Raw genomic sequence first — 20,597 nt, forward strand, 5'->3', positions numbered from 1 at the left:
GGGGGCGGGGCCAGTTTTTGGGCACTCGGTCTCTAAAAGGTTCGCCATCACTGCCTTATATTGTATTTACTGACTCCACATGAAAGAGACTCCATATTTGCAACTTTTAATAGAGAAAAGTAGGAAGTGAGATACATAAAACCCCCAAAATTATAAATAATCACCTGTTTCAGAGAGAAATGCAATATTGTCCCCAAACATAGTAACCAGATTATCCTAAGTGTGTTTGTATCATAGTTTTGTTTAAGGAGAGTCACTACCGTGTTTCCTCGAAAGTAAGATCTGGTATTATATTATTTTTGCCTCCAAAAGAGGCATTAGGTCTTACTTTCGGGGGGGGTGTCTTATATTTTTTGTGACACCTGCCTCACCTTGTGGCGGCGGCACCAACAGCCCTGTCCACCAGGAACCTGCGTGGAACCCGGAGTTTGTGGGACTAAAAGAAGTTCAGTCAGACCTTCCAACTTTCCGTGAGATCTTTTTTTTTTCCCGCAAGAAGTTGGAAGGTCTGATTAAACTTTTTTTAGTTCCACAAACTGTTTTCCTGCAGCAGGAGAGAAACGCACCAGAGCTGGAAAGCAGGTTAGTGAAGAATTTTTTTGCTTTCGGGAAGAGGGAGGAGCTGGGTGGTGGTGCGCCAAACTCTACAGCAGCGCTGGGAGGAGAAGCGGCAGGAAACGGGGCTGCCATTTCCAGAACAGAGAAGGGAGATGCGAGGTGATGCACGGTGGCAAGCAAGTGCTCTTCTCTGCTCTGCATCACTGTGCAGAGCCGCTTCCTGCCCTGTTCTCTATTCTCTCCAGTGGCGGCGACGGAGGGCTGGCGGAGGGAGGTGGCGGGGGAGGCTTGTGCCGCTGGGTCATGGCGCAAGCCATGGGAGAGTTGATGGAGGAGAAGGCAGGTGATCTGTGGGGCAAAGCGTGAAGAAAGCCCCTCCAGCGGTGCACAGGGGCAGTGGAGCCTTTCGCCATCACTCCCCCCTGGCTCTGAAATAGCTGAGGGGGACCGGGGCTACCCCATCCATCCTCCGTAGCATGGCAGTCCGGCTCGGGAGGAGAGTGAAAGGGAAGGTCATTGAGCAAGGAATGGCCTGGCTGGGGAGGCCCTGAAGGAAGCAGGTACAGGGCGCATAGGGCAGCTTCACCCCTCCCCCACCTGCCTCGCCTCGTGGCGGCAGCGGTGCAATATGCTACGCGGCCTCCTGCCCCATTGCGGCAGTGAGGTGGGACAGAGTGGGAGGGGTCCTAATTAGGGCTTATTTTGGGGATAGGGCTGATATAGGCCCACCCCCAAAAATCCGGGTAAGTCTTTTTTTCCGGGGTGGGGTTTATTTTCAGGGAATCATGGTAGTTTTATTTACAAATATTTTTCTAATGATCTTCAAGATGGAAGTAATTTTTTCCCCACTGCAGCAGTACACAGGCTCACATTTTAATGAGACATGACCTTCCTTGACCACCCATTCCTGGTTGATATATATGTGAAATTAGGATTAGTTTGTTCCACTTCACATATGTTAAAATTTCTGCCTGAAAACCAGGGTCAACATGAACAAAGCTGAGCTAAACTGACCACTGGTCTCAAGGCAGCTTCTAATGGGCCTATTAGCCTCTCATAAGCCTGCTTTCAATGTGACACAGTGAACAAACAGCACATTTATAACCACAAGAAGGGTCTGTTTTTTCTTTTGATGTTGACATTATGAAGCATATAATGTTCATTTTCAATGAATTGCAAAACATTATGCATTTTCATAAAAAGAAAACAAAAGTACAGTGAGTCCTTGACCTATGACTACAACTGGCACTGTAACTTCCATTGACAAGCAAGCAATATGGTCATAAAGTCGGTTCCCTATTTTATGATCCCTTTAGCCCAGCGGTTCTCAATCTATGGGTCGTGACCCCATTTGGGGTCGATCGACCATTTCACGGGGGTCGCCAAGCAAGGCTGTCCGCCATTTTTTTTCCCTTTTCCGGCGGGTGCCTTACCTCCCTTGGGCTGGGCCAGCTGGTGGTCGGCCTACTCTGTCTCTGCCGCTTGCCAGCTATGCCTCAGCCGGCGCAGGGGGCAGAACCACGCATGCGCGGCGCTCCTGGGCAGGGAAAGTCCTCGACTTTGGACCGGTTGGGTAGTCCTCGACTTACGACCGGTTTAGTCCTCGACTTACGATTGGTTTAGTCCTCGACTTACAACCGGTTTTGTCCTCGACTTACGACTGGTTGGGGGTCGCAGCATTAAAAAGGTTGAGAACCACTGCTTTAGCCACAATTGTTAAGTGAATCACCACACTTAAACCATTAAATTAATCACATGGTTGTTAAGCAAATCTGCATTTCCCCACTTTGCTTTTTGGAAGCCCCCTGGGAAGGTCGCAAGCGGAGACCATGTGACTGTGGGATGCTGCAGTGGTTGTAAGTGAGAGGACCAGTCGTAAGTCACTTTTTTCGGTGCCATCATAACTTTGAACAATTGTTAAACAGATGGCCGTAAGTCGAGGACTATCTATATGCATTTCTCCATAATTTAATGTAGGCGTTTTTTCTTGCATTTTGAGAGAACTGTTACCACAACATTCAAACAGAGGGGAAAAAATCTGGAGGGTAATTTAAGTTTCTGCTTTTGTATTTGTTCAGAGAATACACATTATGCTGATTTGTTTTAAAATGGGAACCAAACAAATGACTTCCCTTTGGCTGCAACTATGGTAGTAACTGAGTTAAGACTGATGGAATTGTGTTCTTCATTAAATGAATCATTTAGGTTTGCCAGTCTATTGGCTTTACCAGTGTTTTTCCAGACACATGAACATCGATCCCAAATCCCACAGTTATGAAGTGTGTCACTCAGCAATTTCAATATATTTGCTATTATACATATCTAACGTCAAAAATATCTTTGACCCATCCTTGAGTGATTGGTGCATCAGTATGCTTGATCAGAAAATGATGCTGATGGACTTCTGGTTGAATCGCCGGCGCCGATGGCAGCTTCTCTGCAAGCTGTCCTCCCCGAAGAAATGTGAACCGCGGGAACAACAGCTGTCCCGCGGCTCGGAATCCTCTCCCCCGGGCAAAGGGGGAGAGATGAGTTTCCCTGGTAGGGGTAGAGCTCTCTAGCCCCCACACTTTTAAAGAGGTGGGGGTGAAGATGAGCTCCCCCGGAGCCAGGGACTTCTCCATTCTTCGGGCTGCCTTCGTTCGAATGTTCGTCCGAAGCGGGACGCGGATTCAATCTCTGCCTTCAAGGAGAGCGTGAGTGTTATTTTACAGGCAGACAGATCCTGCCAGGAAGACTTGACTGGGACTTTTATTGAAGCTTTAACTCTAAAAATACAGAATCTTCTTCTTTTTTCTTTATTTGAATTTGAAGAGTAAAGAATATGGCTGTGGAAGGGCGTTTCTCTTCTCTTCCACTGTGAAATCATATGAGACTTTCACTTTTTAGAAACTTTCATTTGGACTTTCTACTAGCTACATTGTGTTGATTGAACAGGTTTTTTCTGTTTCTATTGCTACTGGGTGCTTTTATAAAATTTTATAGTATTTTTAAAAGATTTTTACAAGATCTTATATTATAATGAAAATATAAGAAGGGGGGGGGAAGAGAGAAGAAAAGAAAATGGCCTCTAAGCGTGGAACTTTTGTTCCTCAAAAGATTATCTCCCCCTCTGTTGTTCAAATACCACAGCAGACTAAACCAAAGAGTCCCCCACCTTCTCTTCCAGCTTCAGCACCCACACCTTATCCCCCAGCTTCAGCACCCACACTGAAAGATATTCAGGATGTAATGAAGGATGCATTAAAGGACAATGCTAGACAAATAAGAACAGAAATGGAGGAATTGTTTGAAAAGAAACTTGAAGAGAAAAATGTAGAGATGAGAGAAGACATACTGTTTGCATTGCAATGTTTGGCTGGGCATGTAAAACGTATTGAAGGAAGGGTGGATGAAGTGGAGGAAAATCTTGAATGTTTGGATTCTAGACTGGAAAAAGTGGAGGAGAATGTGGATTCAATTCAGAATGAGGTCATTTTGTCACAATATAGGGAAATGGAATATGCAGTGAGAATAAGAGGTCTGAAAGAAAATGCTCAAGAGAAATTAGAAGAGATTGCAGCAGATTTAGCTGGGGTCCTGTTCTGCCAACCCGAAGAAATTATGAGAGATGTTGAAACTTTTTTTAGAGTTAACTCATGGGTTGCAAGACAGAAGAACCTTCCAAGAGATGTTGTTATCTATTTCTTTAGGAAGTCAACTCGTAATCAAATCATCCAAGCTTTCTACAATCAAAAATTTCAAATATTAGGTCAAGATGTTATAATTTTAAAGGAGATACCATCTAAAATACTTAAAAGAAGGAAGGATTTTGCCTTCTTGGCTGATGAATTGAAAAAACGACAAATTCAATTTAGATATATTTCATATATCTTCCTGTTATAAATCCGGGTTGGTCACTATGAATCAATTGATGTAACACTTGCATTAATCTATTTGCCAATACTTTTGAAAAAATCTTATAATCCGTATTCAATAAAGATATAGGTCTACAATTCTTAGGTTGTTTCAATTCCTGACCCTCCTTTGGAATTAAAGATATAAAAACAGTTCTCCATGATCTCTTTCTGTCTGGCTCTCCTCTTCAATAAATTACAACCTTCTTTCTAAAGCAGTCGCCATGTTGTTTATTCCTGGCTTGAATTGGACCCTGATGAAGATTTTTGTTGGGTATTTTGGAAGATTTGGATGTAAAAGAAATGGAGTTGATGCTGAATCTTATAACTGCTGCAAGATTATTAATTGCTCAATTTTGGAAAATGAAATGTTTACCCACTATAGAAGAATGGGTATTTAAAGTCTCAAACTTAGCAGAAATGGCCAAGATTTCCGCTTATGTGAAGGATTACTCACAAGAAAGATATATATTGGTTTGGAGAAGATGGATTGATTATATTGAGTTCAAATATGGAACAAAAAATATCATTTGGTTTTTGAATGAATTTTAGAGTATTATTTTTGTTTAAAAGTTATAATGCTATTTAGTTTTATTTTTAATATTTAAAATTATGTTATTATGGTATTTAATAATTGTATATTTGTTTTAAAAGAGAGTTAAAGGAAGTTATAGATTTGTTAGATTAATAGTTGATTAATGTTAGTTAGATTATGATTATTTTATTGTTAACCCTGTGATTGGCTCTGGGAAGTGAGGGGGGGAGGGATGGAGGGTTGGGTTTGGGGGAGGGGGGATTTATATTGTAAAATTTTATAAAATTTTCAATAAAAAAAGAAAAGAAAATGATGCTGATGATATGAATGCCACTTCTCCTGTATGAAGTGTAACACCTACAAAATTGTTGCCTCCTTAAGGGAAATATTGAGAGTAGTGTTTTAATTTAATTCTCCCTTTCTCTGTTATTTTTTAAAGATACCCAGATAAAGACCTTACTGATAATTATTGCCGTAATCCTGACAATTCTGAGCAACCTTGGTGTTACACAGTGGATCGTGCCAAGGAGCGTGAATTCTGTCACATTCATAAATGCAGTAAGTCCTTCTGAGGTTCAGGACCTATTTGGAAATATATCAGTCTTAGAGAGCTAAAAAAAATCATTGTGATCCGAACACAGCATGGGATGGGTCAGTCATAGTGTATTTTACAAATGCCAAGGGGGAATTTGAGACCTTATGTGGAGACAAACCTGAATAATGATCTTTTAATACATTTACAAAAGCTACATGTAATGAAGAAAAAAAAATCTTCAGATGACTATCTATTATTTTATGATACACAAAATCTGTCTATGAATGTATAAAATGCACTGTGAAAGTCCTTAGGGTGATTACATTATTGTGATTAATTTCTAGTTCATTTTGCATCCTAGTCAGTCCTTATATCCAGATCAGAGCAAGCTCGTGTGCTACTCAGTTCAAAAACTATAGCTTGAAATTTACTTATTAAAACATCTACAACAACCTAAACACAGTTAACTAGCCAATGGGACAAAAGACAGACAGACAGAGAGAGCTATAAACAGGTTAGAGATAAAAGGACAGAGGGCCTAGTAGCATCAATCTCTGCTAGCTATCTCTCAAAAGGTACAGAATTTTTGAGAACAATATTGTAAGGCAATGCCAAAGGAAGCAAATGTTGCTTATTCCAACTTAACCCTTTTATGTCCATAGTAGCAGGATAGAAGCAGATAAGGCAGGACACCAGATAATTAGGGGAAAAAAGCCGGATGGGAACGATGTGCTCAACAATGTGCTCAACAGTTTCTTTTTGCTGATTTAGTAGTCTCTAATCCAGTGTTTCTCAACCTAGCCAGCACTGGAATTCTAGGAGCTGAAGTCCATGCATCTTACAGATGCCAAGGTTGAAAACACTGCTTTCATCCATTTTGTAATTGTAGATTGCACTTAATGAAAACTGGAATGTAAACTTTAGAGTTTTTAAATTCTGAATCTTGAATAAGTGAACCCATTTTTACAAATGAAGGCGAATATATATGTCCCAGGGAAATGTTGCAGGATCTAATCTGGGTTGGTTACCAGGACCAGAGGTTTAGTCTTCCAAGCTTGACTCACACTCTGCTAGAGAGAAATTCCCTGAGGATGGGCTGGTCCAGCACGTGTCCGAAAGCTCGGAAGACTAAACCTCTGATCCCGGTGACCGACCCAGATTGGATCTTTTCCAGTGCTTTGATGCAAGTTCAGAATAAGTGTAGTACTCTTTTTTTCATTCATGCTATGAAGGATTTGTGATACACTTTGCGATTTGGATTCTCCCTTTTGAAACAGAAAAACATCCACATCTGTCTACTACAACCAGCTGCTTCCGGCTGAAAGGAGAAGATTATCGAGGCAAGGTGAATGTCACTACATCGGGCGTCCCCTGCCAACGCTGGGACTCACAGACACCACACCGACACAATTTCCACCCAGAGAAATATCCATGCAAGTATGCATTGGCGATGCTGCTCTCCCAGGAATATATCAAGTCCAACTAGAAATGGGATTGGAAGCGTTTCCTCTGATAAGGTTTCCTTCTGCTGGGCATAAAAAGTTGCTCCACCCCAAATGACTACATGGGAATATTCATTTTGGTTTGGTTTGGGACAAACGTAGAACTTCTTCAGGATTTCCCCCCTCCCCCCCAGTTTTCCAGTCTATCCTACAGGCCTGTAATGTGCTAGTGATCACCCATTCAACTGGGTGAATCTTTACTTTATTGTTTTCAAGATCAGTCAAGTGATGCCACCTGGGCATGGTATGACTTCATTATTTCACTAGAGGTGGGAAGGCAGTTTTCTTTCAATCAGAGCAGTTTTATATAGATCAGCCTAAGAAACAGGGTTATTAATTTTTTTCCTGTTTGCACAGTAAAACTTTAGAAAATGACTCACAACAGATTTTCCTTAAACACCGTGCATCTTGTGCTTTAGCGTGTGTATAATCAAAGAAAGGAAATTTTTATTACAGTTTCAAAAAGGAAAAAAAGGAAAAGAATCCAAATTCTACTTTTGCTGCTTTACTAACCTCTCCCTTTGGGTTTTCTCCAACAAAATGTTCTCTGAAAATTACTTGCGGACTTTGGCTTCATTTAGGAATTCCATTTGAATATCTAGATGGATTACTGTGCCCATCTCCTGAGAGTGGAGAATGTATCTTCCTCTTTCTTTCTTTCTTTCTCTCTCTCTCTCTCTCTCTCTCTCTTTCTTTCTTTCTTTCTTTCTTTCTTTCTTTCTTTCTTTCTTTCTTTCTTTCTTTCTTTCTTTCTTTCTCTCTCTCTCTCTCTCTCTCCTTCCTTCCTTCCTTCCTTCCTTCCTTCCTTCCTTCCTTCCTTCTTTCTTTCTTTCTTTCTTTCTTTCTTTCTTTCTTTCTTTCTTTCTTTCTTTCTTTCTTTCTTTCTTTCTTTCTTTCTTTCTTGAGGCCTTTGTGCTGTGGCATCATAGATTGTGGCCAGATTGCCTGCAGTGTCTCACTCTAAGCCTTTTCTCATGAGTGAGTGAAATGTTATTCGCAATTTTTTTCTTGGCCCCAAACAAAATGCCAGTTGTATCATTTGTGGCCCCCATTGCCTACCCTAATCCTGCCTCTGCTGTATCCAATTCACTTTTGGATGGTGATATACTTTTTGAGTATGCTGCTCCCCATCAGCAAGTTGAATGGTTTTTCTTCTGGCTTTGCTGCTGCTCCCTAAGCAAGTTCCCAGCTGGCAAGGAAACTGAAATGGAAGCTTTATTCTTTTCTTTGGAAACTTGGAAAGTGCCTGGCAGGTTTCTCATAGACACACTTACACCAAGGCCTCTTTCTCATGTCTTAAAGCAAGGCATGAGGATAGGCAGATTAGCTTGGCCATAAAGATAATACCACTTTACAATGCCTTGGTAAGGCCACACTTGGAATACTGCATCCAGTTTTGGTCACCGCGATGTAAAAAAGATGTTGAGACTCTAGAAAGAGTACAGAGAAGAGCAACAAAGATGATCAGGTGACTGGAGGCCAAAGCATATAAGGAACGGCTGCTGGAATAGGATATGTCTAGTTTAACGAAGAGAAGGACGAGGGGGGACATGATAGCAGTGTTCCAATATCTCAGGGGTTGCCACAAAGGAGTCAAGCTATTTTCCAAGGCGCCTGAAGGCAGGACAAGAAGCAATGGGTGGAAACTAATCAAGGAGAGAAGCAACCTAGAACTAAGGAGAAACTTCCTGACAGTTAGAACAATTAACCAGTGGAACAACCTGCCTCCAGAAGTGGTGAATGCTCCAACACTGGAGGTTTTTAAGACGAGACTGGACAGCCATTTGTCCGAAATGGTATAGGGTTTCCTGCCTGAGCAGGAGGTTGGACTAGATGACCTCCAAGGTCCCTTCCAACTTTACTATTATTATTATTACAAGATTGACCAGCTATGGAGAAACCCCTGATTCCAGATATCATGGTTTTCCCTCTGAGGACAGATGTTAGTCTAGGCCAGGCCTCTGGTAACAATAGCAAAGCATTGGCTGTTTTACTTAGAAAGGACAGTTTCTTAGGCCCCCCAGTTACAAATCCTTTAGAGATTTCAAAGTCAAAACAATATATTGATGGAGCTCAGAAACTGACTGAAAGCCTATGTAGTAAACTAATTTGGATGATAACAGAACTTCACTAACTACAGATCTGTTAAAAGTCTAAAAATCTTATGACTTCAGGCTATGTTGTAGCTATGGATCAACTAACCCTGAAGCATCTTCCAGAATGCTCAATCTTGGAAACTGCAACTGAATTTATGTTGAAGGCCAGCCAGAAGCATTTGGGTGCATCTTCAGAATTGGGCTGGGGGAGGGTGCTGATCTTCTGCCTTGCCTCTACCTTCTAGAGACCTAAGTGAGAATTACTGTCGGAACCCTGATGGCTCAGAGGCTCCCTGGTGCTTCACTATGATGACCAACCTGCCTAAAGCTTTCTGTTTCCAGATCGAGCGCTGTGCTGAGGATGTGGAGGCAGAGGGTAAGAATGGTGGCCCAGAGCTGGGATCTAGAGGGAGGCTTTTCCCAGTGACTCTTCTCACAGAAGTCTGGGCTGCATTATTCCTAATGTTCAAAGTACCATTGTTTGTTGACCCTGAGTGAGAAAAGAAGCAGCAGAGTTCTATCTGCGTATCATTTGAATGGCTATAAGGATTCTATATGTCACTGTGTCTGAGATGATGCAGATCAAAGGGGAATCCATAGCAAAACAGTGCAAGGCAGTGTTTCCATTTTTTCCATTCCAGCTCCTGATTTTCTGTTCCCTCTTTCAGCCCAACTTTCTGTAGTCACTGAGGATGCTTCATTCTCATTGTGATGTTTTCCCCTCAGGGTTACTCCTTCTAGCAAGTCTTGGGTTCTCAGAGATCCTTATTAGTTATTGAACAGAGATTGGTAACCTGGTGGTCTCTAGAGTCTAGATCTTTCAGGAGAGATGGAAGATCTAGCTGGAGAGCATAATGTTTGAAACTCAAAGCATCTTTGTGTGTACAAAGACAGGCAAATGAACTCAGGTGAGTCTTTGATTCCCACAGACTGTTACCATGGAAATGGGGAAGATTACCAAGGCACAGTTAGTAAGACCAGGAAAGGAATTACCTGCCAGAAATGGAAGGAGCAAACCCCTCACACACTCCAGTAAGTGTATGAATGGTGGGAAGTCTATCATTATTCTGTTTTCATTTCCCTCTTTAAGCCTTAGTCATGGCAGGGAGGACAAGTTAACCCTACTAGCACCCAGACTTCATGAAGAATGCTCAGATTGCAGCTATTTGCCCTGATTCTGAGAGAACGTATCTCACCTCTTGTGGTCTGTGCTCACCCAGCTCATTCATTATTCTCTGAGGACAAGATTGACAGGATCTTAAATGTGGGTCATTCCATGTCAAGTAGTCTGGGGGTCTCTGCTTGACCATCACCGATTTTGATGAAATTTTGTGTGAACATGCACACATGTCCCCAATGAACATTGGTAAAGTGTTACGTTTGCCGATGCATTACTTGCGGAGATATAGTCATTTGTTTGAGCCCATACCGCAGCCTTCTACAGTATGACTCTGAGGTTCCAGCAACTTTGAGACATAATACCTCTGGCAATATTTTGTTCAGAGAAACAAAACTTGGCCATCTTGTACAGCTTCTTGTGCTCTATTAAACAAAATAATAATAAAAACATTGTGATGAGCGATCTCCATCTAGATAATTTGGAGCAAAGTTGGCCGAAAGTTTAAAGTTTAGCTTTTTATATCTCTGGAAGGAAAGATATGATAAAGGTGAAACTTTGCGCGTAATAACTTAGCAACTCAAGGTTTTCGAATATAAAATTTCATTATCCTACTGCTTTCCAGTAGTTTACAAATTGAGTGTAAAGTTGATGTTTTTTGTAAAAACGCCAAAAATAGGCGTTTTCACAAAAAAGACCTTCTGGAAACTCTGTTAAATCATTCTCATTAGAAAGAGCATGTTTCAAACCCCCTAAAAAAGTAGGGTTGGTTTTTCATCACTGATGTATAAAGCCCTAAAAATAGGGACAAAGTTGAGGACATTGCTATGGCAACATCATATGTATTATATTATTTTTTCATCTTGTTTGTTTTATATAGACATCATTACTACTTTTATATTGCGTTGGTCCATGGTGACATTGTCACTACCAGTTCAGGCACTTGAACCAGCAACCCCATGAATAATTTTAGGGAAAGAAATTAGTATCTATTGATGCTTTCAAGTGTCTGAATCAGCCATAAGAATATATTGACTATATGTAACTTTTATTTTAAAAAATCAGCAATCCCCAAAATATAAACAAGGCAAAAATGACACAATACTGAACAGTCTTTTTTAAAAATTTTCTTAGGCACTTCTTTCCCTTACTACCTAATGTGCGCCTTGAACAGAACTATTGTCGTAACCCTGACAATGACAGTCATGGGCCCTGGTGCTACACTATGGATCCTAACACTCAATTTGATTACTGTGCCATTAAACCATGTGGTAAGTTTGATTCGTGATGAAGAAATGGATGCTGCCTTAGTGTCTGTTCCTGGGAGCCAGCTGGTGTGATCTTCTTGCCCAGATTCTATTCCAGAGGCCAAGATTTTTCATGCCCACGTTGACCTCTTTGTGGCCAAAGGAAGTGAGGGCTTTGGCTTACCTTTCCTGTTTTGATGTAGAAGTTGTTTCTTTGTTTGCAATGTAAATTGTTTGAGCATTTGAAAGCATAGCAACAGGTGGCGCATGCATTCACAATATAAATTAAACAGTCTAATACAGACATGTCAAACTTGTGACATCACGTGACGTCGCCCAATGTATCGGAGCTTTTTTGCCATTGCTGGCAATGGGGTGGGCGCGGCTCCGGGATGATGAAACCGGCCCACGGGCCGGCAGTTTGACACCCCTGTTGTAACATAACCACAATTCTCATTTCCAAGAGGGGATGCTAGGAAGATGGACAGCATATAAATTTAATAAATACATGAATAAAATATACTAGAATATGATTTCTTATTTATCATTAAGGTATTGATGTTTATGTTTATAATAGAATTGAGCATCTGGTTTTCCAGATGTTGCTAGATTCCAATCCTATTAACTTCAGACAGCAAAGCCAGTGGTTTGGGAAAAGGGGAATGTTAATTTAACAATCTCTGGAAGACCTATTGCTTCAAATACTTGCAAGGTAGTTTTCCTTTGTTTTTTAAAAAAATGGAAGATTTTAGGTCTTCCTTTTTTGGCTTCAAAAACAATCATGAATATGTAATGACATATGATTCTGAATGCGAAATAGGTTGCTAAAATTAATGCCTGAACTCTGGTTTGCCTAAATGCTGTTCTAGAAACCAGGAGACTCTGAGTTCTAGTCTTCTCTTAGACATGACACACAGTTGGGGAACTTTGGGCCAGTCATTCTTTCTTGGTCCAACCCACCTCAAAGTGTTGTTGCTATGGGGAAAATAGGAGTTAAGAGCATTAAATATGTGAACCACCTTGAGTTGACCCAAAAAAAGGTGGGATACAAATCCAATGAATCAATGAATGCTTGTTCAACACTCTGTCAAAACAGTTTTTCTACCATCTACTGTATAAAGTGTGACAGACACTTTTCCCTCTTAAAATAATCCTGAACCAGAAGACGCCACAACAGAAGCTAACAATAATTCAACTCACAATCAGTTGAAGAGGTGTGCTTGTCACTCACTTAGGACAAAACACACGGTGACTTGCATTTTATAGAAACAAAAGCCTTCTACAATGAGTATGAATGACTTTGGCACCTCAGAGACTGTCATGAAATAAATAATAAGTGGAATGTAAATGTGCATGCATTAATCAATGTTTTGCTTTGTTTCTACAGCTGATGACAAGAATCAGTCCAATTTGCTGAATCCAGGTGAGCTTTCTGCCAGGCATTCTCTTTGTGGTAATTTTGTGGGAAAAATAGTTTTGATGAGAAAAGGAAACAGGTACACAAGTTTTCCCTCTGCCTTTGGCTTCCGGTGACTATATGAATAGTTAGTAAAAAGTGTGTTGCTTTAAAAAAAAACATTTAAGGACAATATGTCATGACTTGACTTTCTGATTGCAGAGTATGTGGTTTTTGACCAGTGTGGTAGGAGGAATGAGCGAATATCGATACGGGCTCGTATTGTAGGAGGTGAACCTGGAAACTCACCTTGGACAGTCAGCATTCGCAATCGGTGAGCAGAATCTGAGTGGTGATGGGAGGTCAGGCGGTGCGAAAAAATATTGGCTACAGATACTTTACACAGAAAAGCAGAGAATGAATCCTGATGGGAGAACAATCACCTTAGTACAGCGGTTCTCAACCTATGGGTCGCGACCCCATTTGGGGTCGATCGACCATTTCACGGGGGTCGCCAAGCAAGGCTGTCTGCCATTTTTCCCCCCCTTTTCCGGCGGGTGCCTTACCTCCCTTGAGGTGGGCCAGCTGGTGGTCGGCCTGCTCCGTCTCTGCCGCTTGCCAGCTATGCCTCGGCCGGCGCAGGGGGCGGAACCACGCATGTGCGGCGCTCCCGGGCAGGGAAAGTCCTCGACTTACGACCGGTTGGGTAGTCCTCGACTTACGACCGGTTTAGTCCTCGACTTACGACCGGTTTAGTCCTCGACTTACGACCGGTTTAGTCCTCGACTTACGACCGGTTGGGGGTCGCGGCATTAAAAAGGTTGAGAACCACTGCCTTAGTAATTCTTTTAAAAGAAGGAGATCGTAACTGTGTGAGCAGCTTTGAACCATCAGTGTCATTACTCATTGTCTTCTGGATTGGCAGCTCATAAAAGATTGCAAAATAGGAAAGTTCTCTATGCTTCCCTGGAAAACGACGACATGTTTTTATGAGGCTGTTTTGTGCATTTGGACCACTTTTTGCTGAAGACCGGAAAGGGGTGCATAGGGCACAACCATTTTTGAATGCTTCTATTGCAAAGCTGGATGTTGCAGATAACCTGGACCCACTCCCCCAAGAGGCAGGTTTTGGGGTTTATTTGCTCCTGTGACATGTGCCACTTTTTTGCTTTCCAGAGAAGGAGTCCATTTCTGTGGAGGATCCCTGGTAAAAGAGCAGTGGGTAATCAGCACCCGGCTGTGTTTCTCCTCCTGGTAAGCGGAGTTCTGGCAAAGCTTGTATTAGAAGTTACTTCCCCCCCTCCCCCTTTTCTTGTACGTTTTTCTTTTTTCTTTGATTTATTTTTTTTTCTTTTTTCTTTCTTATTTTCCATTCATTTGTGCTAGCTTTTATCTGTACAACAGAGTTAAAAAAAATAAGTTGTCAATTACAAATCATTTTTTTTTCTTTTACATTCAGCACTTTCCCAGGCCACACAGCCACAGGGTTACTGACATTTTGTTTCTGTCTGATGTTCAAATTTGGCTTATATTCAGAGGCCAGAAAGGATCTCTAAATTGCATGGTGGAGGAATTAATGGCTTTAGTTCTGGTGTATTGGAGGATTTTGTCCTTTTTTATATTCTATTGAAAATGTTTTTTAATAAAAAAGATCATTTTGATTTTTACACATACTATCTATCTTTTGCTTATAGTTGGAAGCACTCTTGGGGGATGTAGGCCAAAAAATGGGATATAAATAAAATACAGTAATAGACGATGTTAAATAAATCTGTAGGCCTATATATTGAACAGCTGCCATTCACAGACACCAGAGCATAACTAGCTTTGAGTCATTGGAGTACTTTGCATGTTTAACTAAGCAAATAGGCCTGTTTGTTGTTTTGCTGAGCACTTTCTTACAGCACAGAGACAAGCGGGTAGACAAGTGGATTCAGCTCTCAGGAATGGCAATATTGTTTGCGGGTTACTGAGGGTTGAAGGCCCCACTTCTAGAAGGCCACAGGGTAGAGGCTGCCCCAAGAAGTAAGCGCCCCAAGTGAAGTGGCTGACCAGTCATTCTTCTGTAGTCTGAGTTCAATGTAACCAAATAACAGTTTGGTTTGCTAACAGGCAGAGAACAGCCTGAGAACATATCTATAAATAAATCAATCTAAAACAAGCTATGGGTACTTTCTNCAGTGTTCCAATATCTCAGGGGTTGCCATAAAGAAGAGGGAGTCAAGCTATTCTCCAAAGCGCCTGAAGGCAGGACAAGAAGCAACGGGTGGAAACTAATCAAGGAGAGAAGCAACCTAGAACTAAGGAGAAACTTCCTGACAGTTAGAACAATTAACCAGTGGAACAACCTGCCTCCAGAAGCGGTGAATGCTCCAACGCTGGAAGTTTTTAAGAAGAGACTGGACAGCCATTTGTCCGAAATGGTATAGGGTTTCCTGCCTGAGCAGGGGGTTGGACTAGATGACCTTCAAGGTCCCTTCCAACTTTACTATTATTATTATTATTATTATTATTATTATTATTATTATTATTATTATTATTATTATTTGTCCATGGTACGCTTCCTTCTCTTCTCTAAAGAGCCTGTGGTATTCATGTGTTCATTATCCTCTGATGTCATGACTGAGTAGGGACTGGAATTTGAGTCTCGCCAGTCCAAGTCCCAAGATTACTCAGCTTCTGTTGTAAGAGCGATAGGAGCAATTAATAGAGTAATGTATGCATGCTTCAAAAATGATTATGAAAACAAATGCAGAGCATTTGTCCTATTTGTTGACGAGGGTATGTTATTTCCCAGGTTCTCACATCTGAAAAGAGATAGCACTGTTTTAAAAATCGCTTCAACGAATCATCTCCTAAAAACAGCAGCATTTTTTCTCAGGCTTATGCAGGAATCTGAAACAATGGTATCTGCTCCGTTCTGTTGCAGAGAGGTTACTGTCTGGCACTTTGGTGAGATTCGAAGAGTGCCCAGACTTAGTGATCAACATCTAGGTAGGTGCAGCCAGTAGAACAGGGGTAGCAGCTAGTTGACCTTGGTTGAACTCAGAAAATGCTAAGCAGTTTAGACTTTGTTAATATTTTGAGGGGAAACTATCAGGAAATCCCAAGTGATGGACTGGATTGGAAAGCCAAAATGTTATTCAAAGAAGACAGTGATGAATCACTTCTGTATTTTTGCTATATAAATGTGACCACAGTCAGCAGAACTCAAAGGAGTCTACCTTTATAGTTGCAGAAAAGTGTAATGACAGACGGAAATGATTCATATCCTATTAATTTTTCCTACTTAGGAAGCCTCTGTTTAGGGAGAGGCTTCAGTGACCTTGTAACCATTATTATTTCCTCTTCTTGGCAGTGATGCTGACTTAATTGGTTACTATGTCTTGCTTGGAACGCTCTTTAAGAACCCTGGTCCTAATGACCCAAACAAACAGGCCATTCCTATAATTAAGATTGTCTGTGGTCCCTCTGAGTCACTTGTGGTGATGCTGAAACTGGAGAGGTGAGTGACTTTTCAGATATTCTGTATCCCATGTAGCATGAAAGCAACTTAGTTAACATTCTAATAGGCGAAGGTCAAGGCTTCCTCAATAGGGTCTTCTGCACTGTTATATTTTGGGAACTGCAAGATACATACTTTGTTGTAGAGAAATCTCATTGAGGTGGAGAATCAGAATGGACCCTATGAAACAAGGCAAAGGAGAGGAACATTTTCAAAATTTCACACGGTTAGCATACAGTAATGGATGTACTAACCTTGGACAACAGAGTTTTCCAATCTGTCAAGGTGTTCCACCCTCCATCCTAAGCTGTATGGTTTGTGGGGAAGGAACTGGTGAAGATGGGGGTATGCTGCAAAAAAAGCTCACAAACAGAAACAATTAAGAGACGTGACAGGATAGGAATGTCTAAAGGTAGACTGGATTATACAGGGCCAAGATTAAATTTGGCAGCAATCTTACTCTTTGAAGATATTTCTTTTTTTTTTTTACTGACAGACAGCTTCCTTCCTTGAACTTTGCAGGTAATGTTTTAGATTTCTTTTCCCCATCAGTTCCAAGAAAATTAAATTAAAATTACTAGGTTCAGTGATTCTCAATCAGGTAAGCTGATTTCTTCACATCTCCTCTAGAAGAAACCTACCATCAAAAGCATCCCTTGTCAGAAACGGGAATTATGTTGAAATGCTATTTATTCTTGTCTCTGCTCTTAATTGTTGGATATATTCCTGCTTCAGGAACTGAATCCTACCCAAGGCTGATCTCATATTTTAAAAACCTTTATGAACAAATACATAATTGCACTTTTAGAAAATATATTCTAGTCAGCACTGTGCTATGGGTGGCAGAGCAAAGCAGAGCAAAAATGACGCTGGGCAGGAAATCGATATTGGCAGTGATGCTGACTCAACTTCATCAGTAGGCATTTACCCACATTATGTTACAGTGCTCCCAACCCTTTTTTGAACTGATGATTAGCTTAATATTTACTACCCCATTGCCCATCTCTAAGTAGATTTGTTGCCTTTGTTCTGAGTTCTGCCATCTGACTTCCCCTCAGGTTACAAAGCCTAATACTATTCACCTACTTCCTTTGGATGGTATTAAAATAAGGATGGTGGTTATAATAATATGGGCTAGCCACTAGGTTGACTTAAATGTGCCTTAAGCTGAGGATGAAATTAAGGCAACATGATGCGGGTGCAGTGGAGAAAGAGATAGTCAGGGCAGATTTAGGCTGTGGTTAGGTGCAAGTGGGAATTGCCCTGGGACTGAGAAGACAGAATGTACATAACTTTTTCAGAACCAAGCTTTCAGGCAAAGGGTGTTACATGCTAAAGATATTTCCCGGTATGGGGTATTTTTCTTTCTCTGCTGAAAGTTGCTTTGGTGACTGAAGTTGCTAAAGAAACTGTTACACAGGAATAATCCATTAGTAGCTTTTACAAGAAAACAGGCTTCCACGAATTTGGTTTACAAGAAGGAATTCAATAGAATAAAAACTTAAAAGGCTTGCTCCAGGTAAGATTCACAGTCCCCAAGCTTGTGATGACTCCTTGAAAACAGCTCCCTCCTACTGACGCTTTTGCTGAAGGCCTCATGCAGCGGCTATCACTGTTCATGGTAGAAAGATCAGTCATGGATGTGATGCCGGCATCAGCCGACAACCAGCCAAGCTTGGGTGTGCTTGAAATACGTCAGCACTTTGAGGTGGCTTCTGGGTACAGAACAGAGGTGTGAATTTGTTGCTTTTTCCCTGCTCTTTCTCACCACAGGCCTGCACTTCTGAATCAACGTGTGGCATTGATCTGCCTTCCACCTGAGCGTTACATTGTGCCTGAGGACACCGAGTGTGAGATTGCAGGATGGGGTAGCACTGGAGGTACAGTCTGGAAAAAGGATTGGTTTCAGGGGATATCGAGTTCAATTGGTCCAACCTCTTATTCAGGAATTCTATCTTGCTGGGACAAGGAAGTAAAAATGTGGATTTTTCCTTGGATGTAAAGTGTACGACAATTTAACCATTAGTTGTCAGAAACTGGCTAGGTGAGGGGTCCCCAACCTGTGGGCCGCAGCCCACTAGCAGCCAGTGGCCTATTGGCCACTGGGCTGTGTGAGTGGCTGGCCAATGCACTACAAGCGTTGCACAGGCCTTAGCGTCACCACAAGTGTTGTGCAGGAGATACCGTCACCATGAATATCATGCGCGCTTGTGGTCCTGTTTGCGTGTGTGCATGTGCTCCTAAAGGCGCCTCCCCAGAAAGGTTGGGGACCTCTGGATTAGGTAATATTCCTCTTCACATTTTTATTTGTTGTCCAGTGAGAGAGAAAACTTGGAGCATGATTGCCAGGAATTGAAGTTTGCATGTGCAAACAAAATCACAGCCCTGACAGGATTGTACTCCACATTGTGTAGATAGTCAGCTTGTCCAGATGGAGTACAAATTGAAAAACTGAGCTATCAATTCCTTTTTAGGAATTGCTTATTTAGGTTAATGGAACTCTGAATACAAAATTTACTCCACTGACCCAATTCTAAGCAGAAATGTGACCAATGAGTTTAGGATAGTAACTGATACCTGTTAATTGGAATAGTGTTTGATCAGTTATGAAATTTGTCTACTTCTATAAACCAAAAGCATCTTCATATACAACATGATTAAGTTATGTTAATTCTTTGGTTTTTTTTTTAAATAAGGAAGCACAAAAGCCCTCTCTAAATTCTCTACTGCCGCTATGCAAATTCCAAAGGGATATGAAGTTATTAGAAAAGTGAAGACATAAATAAGAATATCTTCCATATCGAGAATCTCTCAGAAAACTAATCAAGACTAAAATTTCCAATATTTTATTAACCAGATATCCTTCCAGTTAAGGATATTCCCTATATGGAAGATTTTCTAAACTATTGTATGATTCACGCATTTCAATGAAACTTTATTTAGAACAGATTCCTGAACTCATATTAAGGTGATGAAAAATATCCCGTTGGAATATTATCAATTTGCCCTATTTGAAATTTGAGTGGATCATGGCACTACAGAGTTCGATAATTACTTACTGGCATTGTTTTTTCATTTTCATTTAAATAATACAGATTTTTAAAGGGATATTGACGTATCCTGACTACTATCTTGATATTTAGCATTTTGAAAGGCTATCATATTGTTGGGACGGTTTGCCTGATGTGGGTAATAATACTGAATTGATTATTTATTAGTGTTTATATATGCCTGGCCAATAATATTGTTCACTTAGCAGTTTGTTACATTAGATGAGAAATATACAATATCATAATAATCTGCAGCACAAATATTTTCAATACAGCAAGTAGATATAGGAATAAAAAGTATACACTCTAGCACATACATACTGATTCTGTTATAAAAGCTCAAAAGTTTTTAAAGATGCCAGCACATAAAATACTAACCACAAAAGCAATACTCTCAGAGCAGCACACCATAAAGACAGTCTCACCATCATAAAGGTCCATAACTCACACGTTATCTAGTGCTCTGGTTCTTCTTTGCACACAGGAACTGGGAATGACAATGTCCTCAACGTGGCCAGGCTGCCAGTCATGAACAATCAAAATTGCAACGTGGCCCTTCAAGGCCGTCTGAAGGACAATGAGTTATGTACATCAGCACTGAAGGTTGGCGTGGGAGCCTGTGAGGTGAGCAGGACAGGGAGGTGGATTTGTATTGAATTGAATTGCTTGGCTTGCAACGAGATCAAGGTTGATGACAGGAAAACTCCATCAAGTGACCGGTTGAGAGAAGTAAATATATAAATGAGAGGCCAACGTCTGGAAAGTGAGAAAACTTGGAGCAAGCCTTACAGAAACTTGGACAAGCCTTACAGAAAGGCCAAAAACATGGTACCTGCAATAACCCCAGCCTAAGAGGCCCACAATTTGATTAAACACGTTTATTTTTGAAAAATGGCTAATCTCCTAAATCACCTAATCTTACAATATTCTTGCAAAATATCTCAGGCTAGGCAATTTTGTGAGACTGATCTAAAAAAAAAATGAAGATGGGCATGGGCACTTATGAGATTGCATGACGTCCCCTAAAAAGTTGCCAATCTCTTGGTTTTTTAAAAAAAAGATAAGCAGTGGGAAAGAGTCCCCCAAAAGATAAACTGAAAACTGAAGCTGCAGATAAATTATGTCAAGGCAAGTAGGTCAGGGAAGCTGTTTGAACAAAA

At 41.0% G+C, this 20,597-nt stretch overlaps 1 protein-coding gene across 1 annotated transcript in view; it reads left to right on the forward strand.

The window, feature by feature from the left end:
* Positions 1-20,597, forward strand: part of MST1 (macrophage stimulating 1) — a 39,262-nt gene that overhangs the window by 17,600 nt on the left and 1,065 nt on the right. Inside the window, exons 8-18 of the mRNA XM_015817368.1 lie at positions 580-582; positions 6,802-6,961; positions 9,368-9,498; positions 10,052-10,154; positions 11,374-11,510; positions 12,874-12,909; positions 13,105-13,216; positions 14,059-14,136; positions 16,241-16,387; positions 18,161-18,267; positions 19,922-20,061. Coding sequence (XP_015672854.1) covers positions 580-582; positions 6,802-6,961; positions 9,368-9,498; positions 10,052-10,154; positions 11,374-11,510; positions 12,874-12,909; positions 13,105-13,216; positions 14,059-14,136; positions 16,241-16,387; positions 18,161-18,267; positions 19,922-20,061 — 1,154 coding nt within the window. The remainder of the gene's footprint in view (positions 1-579; positions 583-6,801; positions 6,962-9,367; positions 9,499-10,051; positions 10,155-11,373; positions 11,511-12,873; positions 12,910-13,104; positions 13,217-14,058; positions 14,137-16,240; positions 16,388-18,160; positions 18,268-19,921; positions 20,062-20,597) is intronic.

The sequence above is a fragment of the Protobothrops mucrosquamatus genome, unplaced genomic scaffold, assembly GCF_001527695.2.
Source record: "Protobothrops mucrosquamatus isolate PMUCROS unplaced genomic scaffold, P.Mucros_1.0 scaffold579, whole genome shotgun sequence".
Lineage (NCBI taxonomy): Eukaryota > Metazoa > Chordata > Lepidosauria > Squamata > Viperidae > Protobothrops > Protobothrops mucrosquamatus.